The 13,744-nt window shown below is 33.5% G+C and overlaps 2 protein-coding genes across 2 annotated transcripts; both read left to right on the forward strand.

The window, feature by feature from the left end:
- Positions 1–517: 517 nt before the first annotated feature.
- Positions 518–1,345, forward strand: LOC122597681 (stellacyanin-like). The gene is made up of 2 exons (XM_043770253.1): positions 518–698; positions 933–1,345. The coding sequence occupies exons 1-2, from the start codon at positions 518–520 to the stop codon at positions 1,343–1,345; spliced, it is 594 nt and encodes a 197-aa protein (XP_043626188.1).
- Positions 1,346–4,085: 2,740 nt separating this feature from the next.
- On the forward strand, positions 4,086–9,340 carry LOC122598694 (ruBisCO large subunit-binding protein subunit beta, chloroplastic). Its single transcript, XM_043771270.1, has 14 exons — positions 4,086–4,166; positions 4,896–5,087; positions 5,194–5,319; positions 5,905–6,042; positions 6,110–6,205; positions 6,346–6,588; positions 6,665–6,899; positions 7,107–7,276; positions 7,367–7,444; positions 7,517–7,588; positions 7,680–7,877; positions 8,261–8,353; positions 8,497–8,620; positions 8,939–9,340. The coding sequence occupies exons 2-14, from the start codon at positions 4,923–4,925 to the stop codon at positions 8,950–8,952; spliced, it is 1,752 nt and encodes a 583-aa protein (XP_043627205.1). The 5' UTR covers positions 4,086–4,166; positions 4,896–4,922; the 3' UTR covers positions 8,953–9,340.
- The last annotated feature ends 4,404 nt before the right edge of the window (positions 9,341–13,744 follow it).

Consider the following 13,744-nt stretch of genomic DNA (forward strand, 5'->3'; position numbering starts at 1 on the left):
TTGCCATCATCATATTTATTATACGAGAAATTATTTAACGTGCATAAAAAAACCTGTACATTCCATATTAAAAGTTCGTCCTCTGATTTTCATGGTAACTGTACAAACAATTTATGCACCTTAAACACAGCCCTAAGGACTGTATTTAGCAAATCCCTTATTATATTTCTAAGATGCTAGTTAAATAAATTTTATGATCGACATTAATTAAAAATTAAATTTAAAAACACTTGACATTACTTAAAATGAATGAATGCTAGAAAACGGCCAATCAGAGATTATCTTGACCAAGTCAACATCCAACTTCTTCAAATAGTACAACCGATAAAGCTAATGGTACAAACTTCTAAAGCATAACATTTGAAAAAACTACTTGAGTGAAAGAAAAATAACCGTCCCACTATTTACCCCCACGTCCCCTGAATTCCCTCCAAAACATGAACTCCCAACTCATTATAAACCCACAATCAGCCATCGCCAAAAGTTTAACCCCTTATTCTTCTTCTCTCGCAAAAAAATGGCTTCATTTTCACCTATTTTCTTCTTGTTCTTGGCTGTTTTTACTTTCACAAGCGTTGTCTCCACTGAAGAATACCAAGTTGGTGGTGTTGTCGGCTGGCGTATCCCAGCCACCAACGAGTCCGAACTCTACACTGTTTGGGCTTCTCGACGTCGCTTCCACATTGGCGATTCCCTCCGTAAGTTCATCGATCATATAATTTTTCTTCCCTTTCCATAAATGGTTTAGCAAACTGCATCTTAGGTATCTTATATCTATCATGGCTAATTAAAAAGAATTTATATCTACAAGTGTAACGCTTTTAAATACATGTTGCCTTTTTATTATTGCACCTAAATAGGTCCAACACACTTTGTTTAACGTGTCATGTTATATATATATTTTTTGTGTTTGGTTTTATTTCTCGTAATAGGATTTGCTTACAAAAATGATTCGGTTGTGGTGGTTGAAAAATGGGGCTACTACCATTGCGATTCAAGTCATCCGATTGCTTTCTACAATGACGGCAACACCGTTGTCACACTTGACAAAGTGGGCAAAATCTATTTCATTAGTGGCGATGCGCATCGTTGCAAACAAGGTGTTAATATGATCTTGGAGGTCATTAATCCAGGGCCGGTTCGCTACTTTCCACCCACCATTGCGAATCCACCAGATGTTACTTACTCCGGAATGGCTCCAGGGCCGTCTCAGTTTGTGAGTTCAGGTGGTCCACCCGAGTCTAGCCCGGGACCTTCTTCATCGGATGCAGTGAGATGCTTTTCGGTTTCTGTTATTGTAGTAGGTATTTTTGTTGGTCTAGGGTTGTCTTTGTTGAATTTTTAGGTGTTTCTAGAGCTTTATGGTTGTTTCTCATGTTTGGACTAGTTTTTGTTATGCATTTTGGATTTGATTTGTTGGATTCATGATTTGGTTTGATTGAAGAGTTTTTAGAGTGTCAATCTTTTGTGGTATTAGTTGAATCTAAATTATAACTGATTGTTACTTTTTGATTTATATTTTTAATCTGTTATCGTCCATCATTTCTTTTCGTGATCGAATGTTATTCAAAGTAATTAAGATGTTTATGTTTGTTTGACAAAACACTAATTATGCTATGCAACGTTGCATAAACTAGTTTCAGTGTGATCGATGTAATTACTTGAATTGTATAAATGTCAACTATCATAGTTGAATATTATCTATGTAAGAATCAGTCCTTAAGTACTCCATATGAACAGAAAAATGTGTAGCAGTTTGTTTATTTTCTACAAGCATAACAGGCACGAATGTATTTATAGAGTTGAAGATTTTATATACTCTCTATTTCTCATATTGGTGGGCTTTAATAGAGATACTTTTGTTTCACACATATTTGTCATATCAGACGCTAGCAGGCGTAAACGAGTCGAGTTTTTAATGAGATATTCAAGTTGAGCTCGTTTCAGTCGAATTCTTGCAACAACTATTTCAAACTTGATTTTGAGTTTTAAGACAGAAAAACATTGCTTGATTAGCTTTATGAGTCGAGCATAAGAAAGAGCTACTCGACTTGTTCCTTAGCTTGTTTGATTATTTAGAGTCGAGGCAGGCTAGCTATTCAACAGGTATAACTTTCAAGCATACCATAGCGTAAAAGTATTGCAAGTTTGCAACCAAAAGCTAAATAGCTGTTACAAGTGATTTTGATTTAGGTTTAATTAACATGTTTCGCAAGAGTTCTTTGGGAGTTTCCTTTTTTTCTTTTAGAATTTTTGCTTTTATTTTTGAAAACTAGACTAAATGCGGCGATGGTGGGGTAATGATGGCGAAGGTGATGGTGGGGGCGGCAACATGGACGATTGTGAGGACGGCGGTGGGGGCGGTGATAGTGGTGAATGTAAAAGTAATTGATGTTAAATGTTATTTTAAGTGTTAGAGAGATCTATATTATAAATTATCTCATTAAGGGTATTATATGTATATTAAAAGAAAATGTTTAAATTAATTAATAAAAAAGAGAGATATTTTTGGTTTTTTAAAGACAAAATGTTTAAGAAAAAATAAAATAGTGCTTTATTTTATTAAATTGGGTAGATATAAATATAGATAAACTCTAATCATGTTAAAAGCTTTATTTCAAACTAATATAACTAGTTCGGAGCGTTTATTTTAAAAAATAGAATTCATAATAAAACATTACTTGAATGAGCCTATTGTGATCTTTTACTTTGTTTTAGCTTTTAATTCTAAAATTATACAAATACTCCTTTCATAATATTTGGTTGGAACTTTTAATAGATTTTCTACTTTGATTTATTCATATTTTATTTCTATTATTTTACATTTTTAAGCTAAATAATTAACATTTAAACAACTTTTATTAAAAACTACGGCTTTAGCTATCGATTACAATTTGCTTTGTCAAACATCCCTCATGTTTGGTTTCAATGATGAACATACTCGAGTTAAGTTTCAATGATGAATGTTAAATATGTTCAATCTCATGTTGTACAGAGTAATTTAAAACTACAAGACCGATATAATGTTGAGTATAAATAACTTTATTCCATCTAATGGTCATGTGTGGAACTCATACTAGGGATTATCTTGTTAACCTTTTTTCATGAGGATAATGATGTGTTTGATTTTGATAAATATAATAATTTTGAAAGTTGTGAGTTGTGACATGGGAATCACTTCAAAGGTTTTGCTTTACTATGCTATGATATTATGATAAATGGTAAATTTGTACATACTTTTACTCAATTTTTATTTACCTTTCGTTACTTAAATTTTGAGTCTTTTCATCATCAACCATGACATAAGCACGAATAATAATCTTTCCTAACTTTTATTTTGTTCTAATCTCGATTAACTCGTTGTTCTTACAAACAACCTTTATGCCATCTATATATTTACCATACTTATTATCTTATATAAAAACAAATACAAGTAATATTGATATCGTAACATGATATATGTATTACACACGAGTTTTATTGTCTTGTATAATATGTTATAAAGTTTTATTGTGTAGTAAATCTATCCATGGTTTTGGTATTTTTTTTGGATAATGATAGATATGCTAATAAATATGCTTAAAAGTATGTCTAATCCATTAAATTTTGACACATAAACATCTAGTCGTTATATGACATTAGGACAATCTTACCGTATAATGGTGAAATCTTGCACATTGACTATAAGCCGTTACAAGTATTCGGAGGAAAAAACCGAAAGTTTATCATTCCTAAGAATCGAACTCCAGACTTTCTCTCACGAGATGGACCGGACTACATCTTTACAAAAACACATATATAGAAGCATGATTTTTGGTTTTAAACAACAGATTTAGACCATTCACTAACCCCTTCCAATCATCTCCACTCCTACCAAAGTAAACCCCACACTACTACCAGTGATTTATGATTTGATTTGATTTGAACTATGTTGACCAGGGATCAATCCGTTAAAAAGTAGTGAACTGTAGTAGTAAAAAAAGTCGGAATAAATTCTAGAAGATTCCATGAAGCCGGAGCTTGATGAGACTGACGTCACCCTTATCTTCTCATAAACCCTAAAAAAGGTTTTCTTATCCCAAACTCACTCTTTCACTCAACAAACTCACACCTACTCTACTCTCTCTCTCTCTCTTCTATCCTCGTCTCTCTTTCTAATTTTTCAGGTAACAATTATCAGTTCCCAATCCTATTTGTTCTGTTATCTCTATATGTATGTATTTTCCAATTTAATTTCATTTTCACATATTCTCCATTCATTTTTACAGCTTTCCAATTACTTCCTTTGCAAATATATATCTCTTATTATTATCATAGTTAAATAATATATCTATCTATCTATCTATCAATACTAGTTATATAGTTATTGTTATTATCATTAATATATGTGAGTATTGAATAATTTTAGGTTATTGATGTGACTTAGCTCAAGGACCTTATCATGTCTTAGTATTCTATTTATTATTCATTTCTGATGTATTTCCTGTGTCTCTAACATGTTTTACAAAACAAAATCCCATGTCATCTTAAAATTCATTATTTTTAGTAACTAGGACCATGTTTGTTTTTTTGTTCATTTAAAGATAGGTTAATTTTTTTATTATCATTATAATTGGGGATAACTTGGATGATGTTAACATTATTTTGGTTGGATGATGTTTCTCTCACAAACCATTAAAATCATGGGGGGCTTTTTGACATGTGTAGAAATTGATTTAAGTGAGTTTGTGAGAGCAACACCATCCAACAAAGATGATGTTAACATCATAAATCATTTTCCCTTAATTTAAACGAAAAAGCTGAGTTAAGTTACATGTAAGTTAATACAAGTATTGTTTTCGGTTATTTTGTGAGACTGGCTAATGTCGTGTTATCGGTTTATCGGTGTTTTGTAGTTAAGTGATTGAGGATTTATAAGAAGAATGGCATCTATCACTCCCTTGTCTTCGTTTTCTTCAATATCTTCGAGCCGAATTGGGCAGAGAAATCAGAATGTAGTTCTGCAGAAGAGAAGTTCGCTCAAGGTTAAAGCGATGGCCAAAGAGTTGTATCTTAACAAGGATGGGTCTGCCGTTAAGAAGCTGCAGGTAGTTTTGAAACTGAAATTTGTTAATTTGTGATTTTTGATTGGATTTGTGTGTGTGTGTGTGTGTGTGTATACTTACATAATTACACATGTATGTATTTCTGTAGGCTGGTGTTAACAAGCTTGCGGATTTAGTTGGAGTGACTCTTGGTCCAAAAGGGCGTAATGTAGTGCTTGAGAGCAAGTACGGTTCTCCCAAAATTGTAAATGACGGTGTAACCGTGGCTAAAGAGGTACATTGCATTGGCTTGACTTGGGATTATCTTTATACGTTGTAGTTGTGAATCTTGTAATGCATGATTGACTAATTGTGACATGGTTACCTTTGCCTTTTGAGAATTGGGTTAGTTAGGAACTTGGGGCTTGTTTTGGTGTATAAATATGGGGGTGTTCACTAAAAGAAAGTTTCATTGGATTAAAAAGGTGTTCAGTGTAAGATTTTGTTAGGAAAGTTTTCATCGAAAACTGAAAACTTACTTTTCTTATAATCTTATTTGTGGTTATGTTTTTGAAAGCTCACTTTATGTTGGAATTAATTTCTATTCAAAATTGGAGGGATTCTTATGTTTCGTAAACATGGGAACAAAAACTGAATGTGTTGTCAAGTTTTTGAATTGTTTTCTAGAGATAAAAAAACGTTTCTCATTTTCTTGAAATTCTTTTACAACTAAAGGCACACTTCTTATCTTCTTTGTTTGAGGTCTACAATTAGGATGATTATCTGTTTTTATATGGCCTTTTTTGCCGTGTATATATTTGAATGCATGCATGATACCCATTAAAAATAAGGTTTTTATACTATATTTCTGTCAATTTAGGTTGAATTGGAAGATCCTGTTGAGAACATTGGTGCCAAGTTGGTGAGACAAGCGGCTTCAAAGACAAATGATTTGGCCGGTGATGGGACTACAACTTCTGTTGTTCTAGCACAAGGCTTGATTAACGAGGGTGTTAAGGTATATGTACATTTTAAGAGTTCTGGATTTCGAAGGGTTCATATACTAATGAAGCTATATTCTTCAGGTGGTAGCTGCTGGTGCTAACCCGATTCAGATAACAAGAGGTATTGAAAAAACTACCAAAGCACTGGTTGAAGAGCTTAAACGAATGTCAAAAGATGTGAGTTTTACATTACTAGTTACTGTAACCAAAATTTAAACCAACTGTATGTTCAGCATGCCGAATTTGTAGTGCTTAAAGAAACCTTCATTTGGTGATTAGTTTAAACATCTAGATGCTAATCGTTTGTTAAATTGCAGGTTGAAGACAGTGAGCTAGCAGATGTGGCAGCAGTAAGTGCAGGGAACAACATTGAAGTGGGAAGTATGATTGCTGAAGCAATGAGCAAAGTCGGAAGGCAAGGTGTGGTGACTCTTGAAGAAGGAAAAAGCGCTGAAAACTACATGTATGTTGTGGAAGGCATGCAGTTTGACCGTGGTTACATTTCTCCATATTTCGTTACCGACAGTGAGAAAATGACCGTTGAGTATGAAAACTGCAAGGTAATACTAATATTATGTCATATCATTGTTTATTTTGTTCCAATTTTAGATTCTAATCTATGTTTCATGTGTCTAGTTGCTTTTGGTTGATAAGAAGATAACAAATGCAAGAGATTTAGTTAGTGTTTTGGAAGATGCCATTAAGGGAGGGTACCCGATATTGATTATAGCAGAGGACATTGAGCAGGAAGCTCTTGCTACCCTTGTAGTGAACAAGCTTCGAGGATCACTAAAGATCGCTGCACTTAAAGCACCTGGATTTGGTGAACGCAAGAGTCAATATCTTGATGATATCGCTGTTCTTACTGGAGGCAAGTGTTTCTTGTTTTCTCAAGTAGTAATTTTGACCTATTTGCTTATAAATTGGCCGGTGTGAGTTATGCAAAGCTATTTTGATGTGTTGAATGGTCCATATTTACTTGTCCACTTATTTTATTTAACATATTATGACTTTATGATCTGCATTGAGTTCCTTACCTGCATTTTTTCCTATTTCGTCTCTTTGCATATTGATTCAGGGACCGTCATCAGAGAGGAGATCGGGTTAAACCTTGAGACTGCCGGGAGTGAGGTTTTAGGACTTGCTGCTAAGGTGGTCTTGACCAAGGATACAACAACTATTGTTGGTGACGGCACCACCCAGGAGTTGGTCAATAAACGAGTTGTCCAGATTAGAAACCTTGTTGAGGTGCATTTCTGATAAAACTCTCGTAAAAACTTCTAATACTCTCTTTTCTCTTTCTAAAGTTACTGATATCTATTCTAACTGATCTTACAGGCAGCAGAACAGGACTATGAAAAGGAAAAGTTGAATGAAAGAATTGCCAAATTATCCGGGGGTGTCGCTGTTATCCAGGTGAATTTTTTATGATTTCTTGTGTAAATGTAAAATGAGTACCAGGTTTCTCAAATTCAACAAATATTCCAGGTTGGGGCACAAACAGAAACAGAACTTAAAGAAAAGAAATTGAGAGTAGAGGATGCTTTAAATGCAACAAAGGTAATGTTATATTCTATTTTTACATTTATTAGCATATTTGTTTTTCAGTCACGTCATTGCTTAACTTGGTTAAATTTCTGACATCCTGCAGGCGGCTGTTGCGGAAGGCATTGTAGTAGGGGGTGGGTGCACTCTATTGCGACTTGCTGCTAAGGTTGACAGTATCAAAGACACCCTTGACAATGATGAACAGAAGGTTGGAGCAGATATTGTTAAGAGGGCACTTTGCTACCCCATGAAGCTGATTGCAAAGAATGCTGGTGTTAATGGAAGCGTGGTGATTGAGAAGGTATTTTTTGGTTTAGTCGAACCTCTTTTAGTCTAGAGGTGGCAAGTAGGCTCGTCTACCCACAAATGTGCTCCTTTTTTAGTGGCTAGTGCTAACTCACATTTGAGTTCCTGATGGGACTTGAACCTACAACCTCTTGGTCGGTTGGGTAGCTCTGATACTTTAAGCCAAACTTCTGCTGGAACTAAATATTTATTTGGGCTAGTGCCTAGTTGTATGTTTAACTGGTAAATTGGGTCAAGCTAAATGCTTTGACACTAACAAGGAATGAGGCGGGGTTGGATGGTCAAATGGATTATAAAGTGTTTGTGGTCGCCCCTACATGAAATTCATTTTTTAGGAAAATGGTGACGTGCGGTTGACTCTGTATATCTAATTTGCAGGTCCTATCAAGTGACAATCCCAAGTTTGGTTACAATGCTGCAACTGGGAAATATGAGGATTTGATGGCTGCTGGTATTATTGATCCCACAAAGGTAAGCATTTTCAGTTCTTGAAATATCTTTGGTGTCTGTAAAATTCTTTATTAGCAACTAGCAAGTGTAAAATGTTGAGCTTCTCAGTCCTAAATGTGCTCAAAATTCTAAATAGTGGTAGTCATTATATGGAACTATTGCAGGTGGTGAGATGCTGCTTGGAGCATGCATCATCAGTTGCAAAGACCTTCCTGACATCAGATGCCGTGGTTGTGGAGATCAAGGAGCCTGAACCCATGCCTGCTGGGAACCCCATGGACAACTCAGGTATTTGAGCTGTTAACTAAAACAACTTTCTTGATTTTATAATTTCTGTTGCGAGTATTATATACTGTGCTAACCAAGTTTGCTCAAATTTCGTCCAACTTATTTTTACCTCAGAAAAAGCCATTAATTTTCAAATGTTCACAGAAGTTCTATAAAAACAATCTACTCTTCCTTGAAATACCATGTTGAAATTTGTACATGGCTCTTCATGCAATTTGCTTTCACTTTTTCATATCTTTTTGCTTATAGTTTTGGTTTAGGGAGTTTTTTTATTGATCAAGAGGATAAATCTTAATGCATAACTGTCTTCTTGACTAGGTTATGGTTACTGAGGTGCGTCAGTTAGCAAGTAGAACCTCAACCCGTGGCAGTTCTTTGCATGCTTACAGCCAAACAAAGGTGTGCAACCAGGATGAGAAATATTGCTTCAACCACCTCTCTTTCCATTAGCTCATTTACAAGTTGTAACAGGCTGAATCTGCTAGTTGAAATCCCTTTCTTGTTATATTTAGAGGTGGTTGGGTAGATTTAAATTTTGGCGGAAATGGTTTCTAGAGTCGACATTTGTATTTAAAATTTTACTCGCACCAATAAGAAAGTGTCATTTGTAGCATTGTGTATGATGGTGTAGATTTCCTGTCAGTTTATCTAAAGCTCAACATGCCTTGTAGGTCCAAATGGGCGAGCCCAATAATCAACAATTTAATGTGTTCATTTAAATGGTGTTTGGTTTTAGTTGCGTTTATACTATTGGCATAGTAACCGGTAGGAATGGGAATGAGAATATAAAACCCAACTACCGATTTATACTCTATATCTATTTCTCACAAAAACAGATAACATTTGTCACTTTCATTCACATTCCTTGATTCCCAAACTTACAAACGAAACACATCCCTGTTGAGTTGTTCAAATGTAGCATGTTTCTTATAGGTGCCTAGAAAGCCATAATATGGATAATGCTGCAGTATGGTTTTAAAAAAAGGGTAAAGGGGAACCCTAGCCCCAGTACCACAATTGGATATCCATCGACCCACCCTGTATGAGCCATATTGATGCCGGTAAAATACCTTCATCCTAATTCCCACATGATCTGGACACCTCGAAGGATCGAACCCGCGTATTTAAACTTCACATAATTGCGGTATGGTTTATGTGGTCGTTAAGACATGTTTATGTTTTTGGATTAGTATGACACAACTTTCCATTAAGAGTCATATTAGTACCACTAAAATTGATAAACTTACCACAAGATATAAATTATATAGCATACTGTACAACTGTTTAATGCACTGTTGTGGTAAATTTATCAATTTATTTGGTACAAAAATTACTACCTTTCCATTAATGGTATAACCTATATTACTATCTTGAATGAGAAATCATGTTCAGGGGCCATTAAGTATATTTAGCAACTTCACACTACGGAAGTCAAACATCATGTGATTCTTTAAAGCAGTCAATTATATGCCTAATAAAATGACACAAACTAAAGTGGAGTAGTGGTGGTTATTTTTGGTACAGTTACATTATGTCCATTTGGTCCTTGTACACTCCCGATCAAGTAATATATTTTAGATAATGGGGCACTCATATTTGTGCAACAAAACTTTCAATCTTGAACAAATCTTATGTGAGCTTTGTTAAAGTGACCTCGATAATGTATGCAGACTGTAAATAATAAAATTTGAGACAGTTATTTAAATGTTAGTTAAGGTTTTCATTTATCAAATGAAATACAAGGGTAACTTGGAAAGAATTAACACCGCACTTTTATATATCGATATCGGCCTGACGGTCTATTTAAGAAGGCCCGGAGTCTAAATCTTGCCAGAAAAAGAAGTATTTGGGCATGAACCCAAGCCAGACTTGTTTTAAACTTTTAATATATCATTATAGAAATATATATAACATAATTATACTTTCTTCTTTTAATCTGTATAATTTCTTTACACAAACTAACATGACAAAAACAAAAGAAAAACAACAACATTTTAACTTCTATGTCAAAATTAAGTTTATACGTAGAGTGATTATTAAATATATGAAGTGTTAATGTAATTTTTGTGATGATGAAAATCCTAAATGTTGTCATTACTCATATATTACATGTTATAAAATGGTATTACTATCTTCTCAATCAGCACCCCAACATTTTTTTTAACTATACTGTAATACGAGTATAACATTATTCTAAACATAAAAAAGAAATTTAGTGACAATATTTGTATTTTAAAGACAAACTAAATGTCATATTTGTGATGAAGAAAAACCACCCCAAAAAACAGGATATTGTAACGCCTAGGGGAACTAATGGTATTCGAGTCAACTTTCAACTAATTGATACCCAAATTTAGGCCACCTACAAAACAAACTTCCATGGAAACGCTCCTAACGAGAAATTTGAGTAAACATGATTTTTAAACGATATCTATCTAAGAAGATCTTGAAATTAATTTAAGATACAATGAGTCAAAGTTTAAACTTAATTCACTGACAAGTTTTTTTTTTTAAAATAGCACATGAACATGGTACCGAAATCAATGATGTACGTCGACTAGTGCATATACATATTTGCTCTTGGGACACGACATGGGACGGTGAATGGAATCGTTCTCGAATGAGGAGTACGTACGTATTCATTAATTTGGATATTTAATGAATCGATCGAGTCACATCAGTTGCAAGTGGTAACGACAAATAAGACCTGGTAAAAGCAAGATTGACGTCGCCTAGCTCATACAAAATGTATTCAAATACTTACAACCACAACTCATATTGTTACTTAAATTTTAACAAAATAGCGTTTTTGGTCGTATATACATTCGGGGATGAACAAGTAAGTGTTTTGTGAAATACCTTGACATGAGATACTTTTATCTTTGGTTGGATATGGGGAAACATATATGTGCTTAGTTCGTGGGTTTATGATGCAGCTTCACAGCAAGTCATGCTGCTTTAAAAACTATTTCATGCAAAGTGGACAACACGACAAGGCGTGTCTTGACTACCAATACTTTTTTATATCCTTTACATTTGATACTCTTAGAATTCTTGCACCTAAGACATTTGAGCTATTTGGAAGGATCCAATGGGTGCATAGTAATGTTATGATGCCATGATCTATGAATGTAGTTTTTAAATGTCTTAGTTTTACTATAAAAAAGGAGTAGTAGTGACGCAAGCGCTTGTCTTATATTTTAATGTAATTACTTGTTATATATGTTCAATCTAAGAAAATACATTAATACAATACTTTATAAGACAATCTTAGTTATCTAACTCATGACCAACGCTAGTAAATGGCTTCGATCTTATGCAAACGGGTATACACAGAAAGTTTTTTTCTTCGGGTCATTAAATGAATCCATTTTTAGGCCAATTACTCCAATGGAGTTATCATACCAATATGCCGATTTATCATGATAGCTACAAAATGCCCATCAAAATGTTCACCCAGTTTCCGTAAGCATTTTGTATGCTTATATATGGAGAAAGGTTTTCTTTGTTCCGGTCATTCGAGAATGACAAATCATTTTTTATACGTACCCAGATAATATATATATTCAATGTATATTGTGCTCAATTATATCATAATTTATTCAATGCAAGTATTGATTGCTCGAGAGACGAACGAAAGTAGGATGAAATTTGTACTCTATGAGAAGTGCCAATCTAACGAAGAATATTTACACTCTATTTATTTTCTCGTAAGTACGTTAAACTCGTCATTTACATTAATTTAAAATTAAAGAAAAAAAAAAAAAGAAACAGAAAACTATAGTCATCAACTTCCTATATTCTGTCTCTAACAGAACTCAGTGCCGACTTCGAGCTCCTTTTTGGTCTATTTTCTTCGACTACTTGAATTTATCAATATGTTGATCTTTTAAGATACTTTTTACTTTCAAATTTCATTTGTCAATATAACTATTTGGGGATATAATAATTAGTACGTGCTATGTGTCAAAACTTTTGATAACTTTAGTTAAATCAATAAAGCTTGATTCCATCATTTAAGATAGTTGATAATTATTTGAAGCTTGTCAAATCTTATGTTACTATTTTTGTTTTTGGATTTAGTAACGAATAAAAGAAAAAAAAAAAAAAAAAAACTCAGGGATAAAAGTCCAATACCGTTAAAAAACAAACCGGGTTTAGTGGCGCACTTTGAAGTTTAGATTTTTATGGGGGCGGCTTAAACTTTGAAATTTATGTTACTATTTTTTCTTTATATTTCTCAATTGTGTCATGATCAACGGCTATTCTAACGGAACCTCTACAACTAAACAATTTCAGTTACTCCACCCGTGCAAACGAACGTGGTTTCTAATACTTAATAAATTAATTCTTTTAAATTTTAACCATCAAGCTAGGTGTTACTTAGACGGATGAGTCAGGTTAAAAGCTGAGTTTTTTTTATTGTCCTCATTTTAAAAGTTTTTATTTTAAATATTTTCAAGAACTTTTTTAAAGATTGGACCTCTTTTTCTCAACACGATATCTAAACTGGGATTTATTATTATAAATAAGAGCTTATTTCAAAAACCCCATAATTTTAAGTACTAAAAACCACTTTAGAAGTCCTTTACCAATCATGCCTTTAGTAAGGGTGTCAAGTTTTGAACTATATATCAAAAGCCATTACTATTCCAAAGTCATCAAGCGGCTAAAATTTGGTCAAAATAAAGAATTTTGAGTCTCAATCCATCAAGTCATTTACCTAGTATTTATTTTTCAAAATCTAACTAATTGACGTCGAAATTTTGTATTTATAATGAATGATAGGTGAATAACTCATCATTATCGTAAAATACATGTGTTGATTTGTACGTGTGGTCAATTATGTTTCTGTTTGAAAAGCAAAAATGAAATTATATCCATTCAAGATCCAAGATATGTAATGAGATTACATTACAACTAAGAGAGTTCAACACCATACTGTTGATACATTTAATATAAGATAGTATCAAGACTTGAATTTTGACCATTTAAAATTAAAACTCAACTACTTCTCTATTCTACATTGAAGACAAAGTAATCATTTAAACTAGCTTGTACCTTTCTACTCATAGTCATTTGGTTAATTAATTTTTAGTATGTTTCAAAAAAGGGGGGGGGGGG

Source organism: Erigeron canadensis, chromosome 4 (genome assembly GCF_010389155.1).
Source record: "Erigeron canadensis isolate Cc75 chromosome 4, C_canadensis_v1, whole genome shotgun sequence".
Classification (NCBI taxonomy): Eukaryota; Viridiplantae; Streptophyta; class Magnoliopsida; order Asterales; family Asteraceae; genus Erigeron; species Erigeron canadensis.

Excerpts from the sequence above, each read along its gene's own strand:
- LOC122597681 (XM_043770253.1), top strand. The coding sequence starts at position 518 with ATGGCTTCATTTTCACCTATTTTCTTCTTGTTCTTGGCTGTTTTTACT. Across the intron at positions 699-932 it reads CCACATTGGCGATTCCCTCC|GATTTGCTTACAAAAATGAT; the intron begins GTAAGTTCATCG and ends TTCTCGTAATAG.
- LOC122598694 (XM_043771270.1), top strand. The coding sequence starts at position 4,923 with ATGGCATCTATCACTCCCTTGTCTTCGTTTTCTTCAATATCTTCGAGC. Across the intron at positions 7,878-8,260 it reads GAAGCGTGGTGATTGAGAAG|GTCCTATCAAGTGACAATCC; the intron begins GTATTTTTTGGT and ends TCTAATTTGCAG. Across the intron at positions 8,354-8,496 it reads GTATTATTGATCCCACAAAG|GTGGTGAGATGCTGCTTGGA; the intron begins GTAAGCATTTTC and ends GAACTATTGCAG.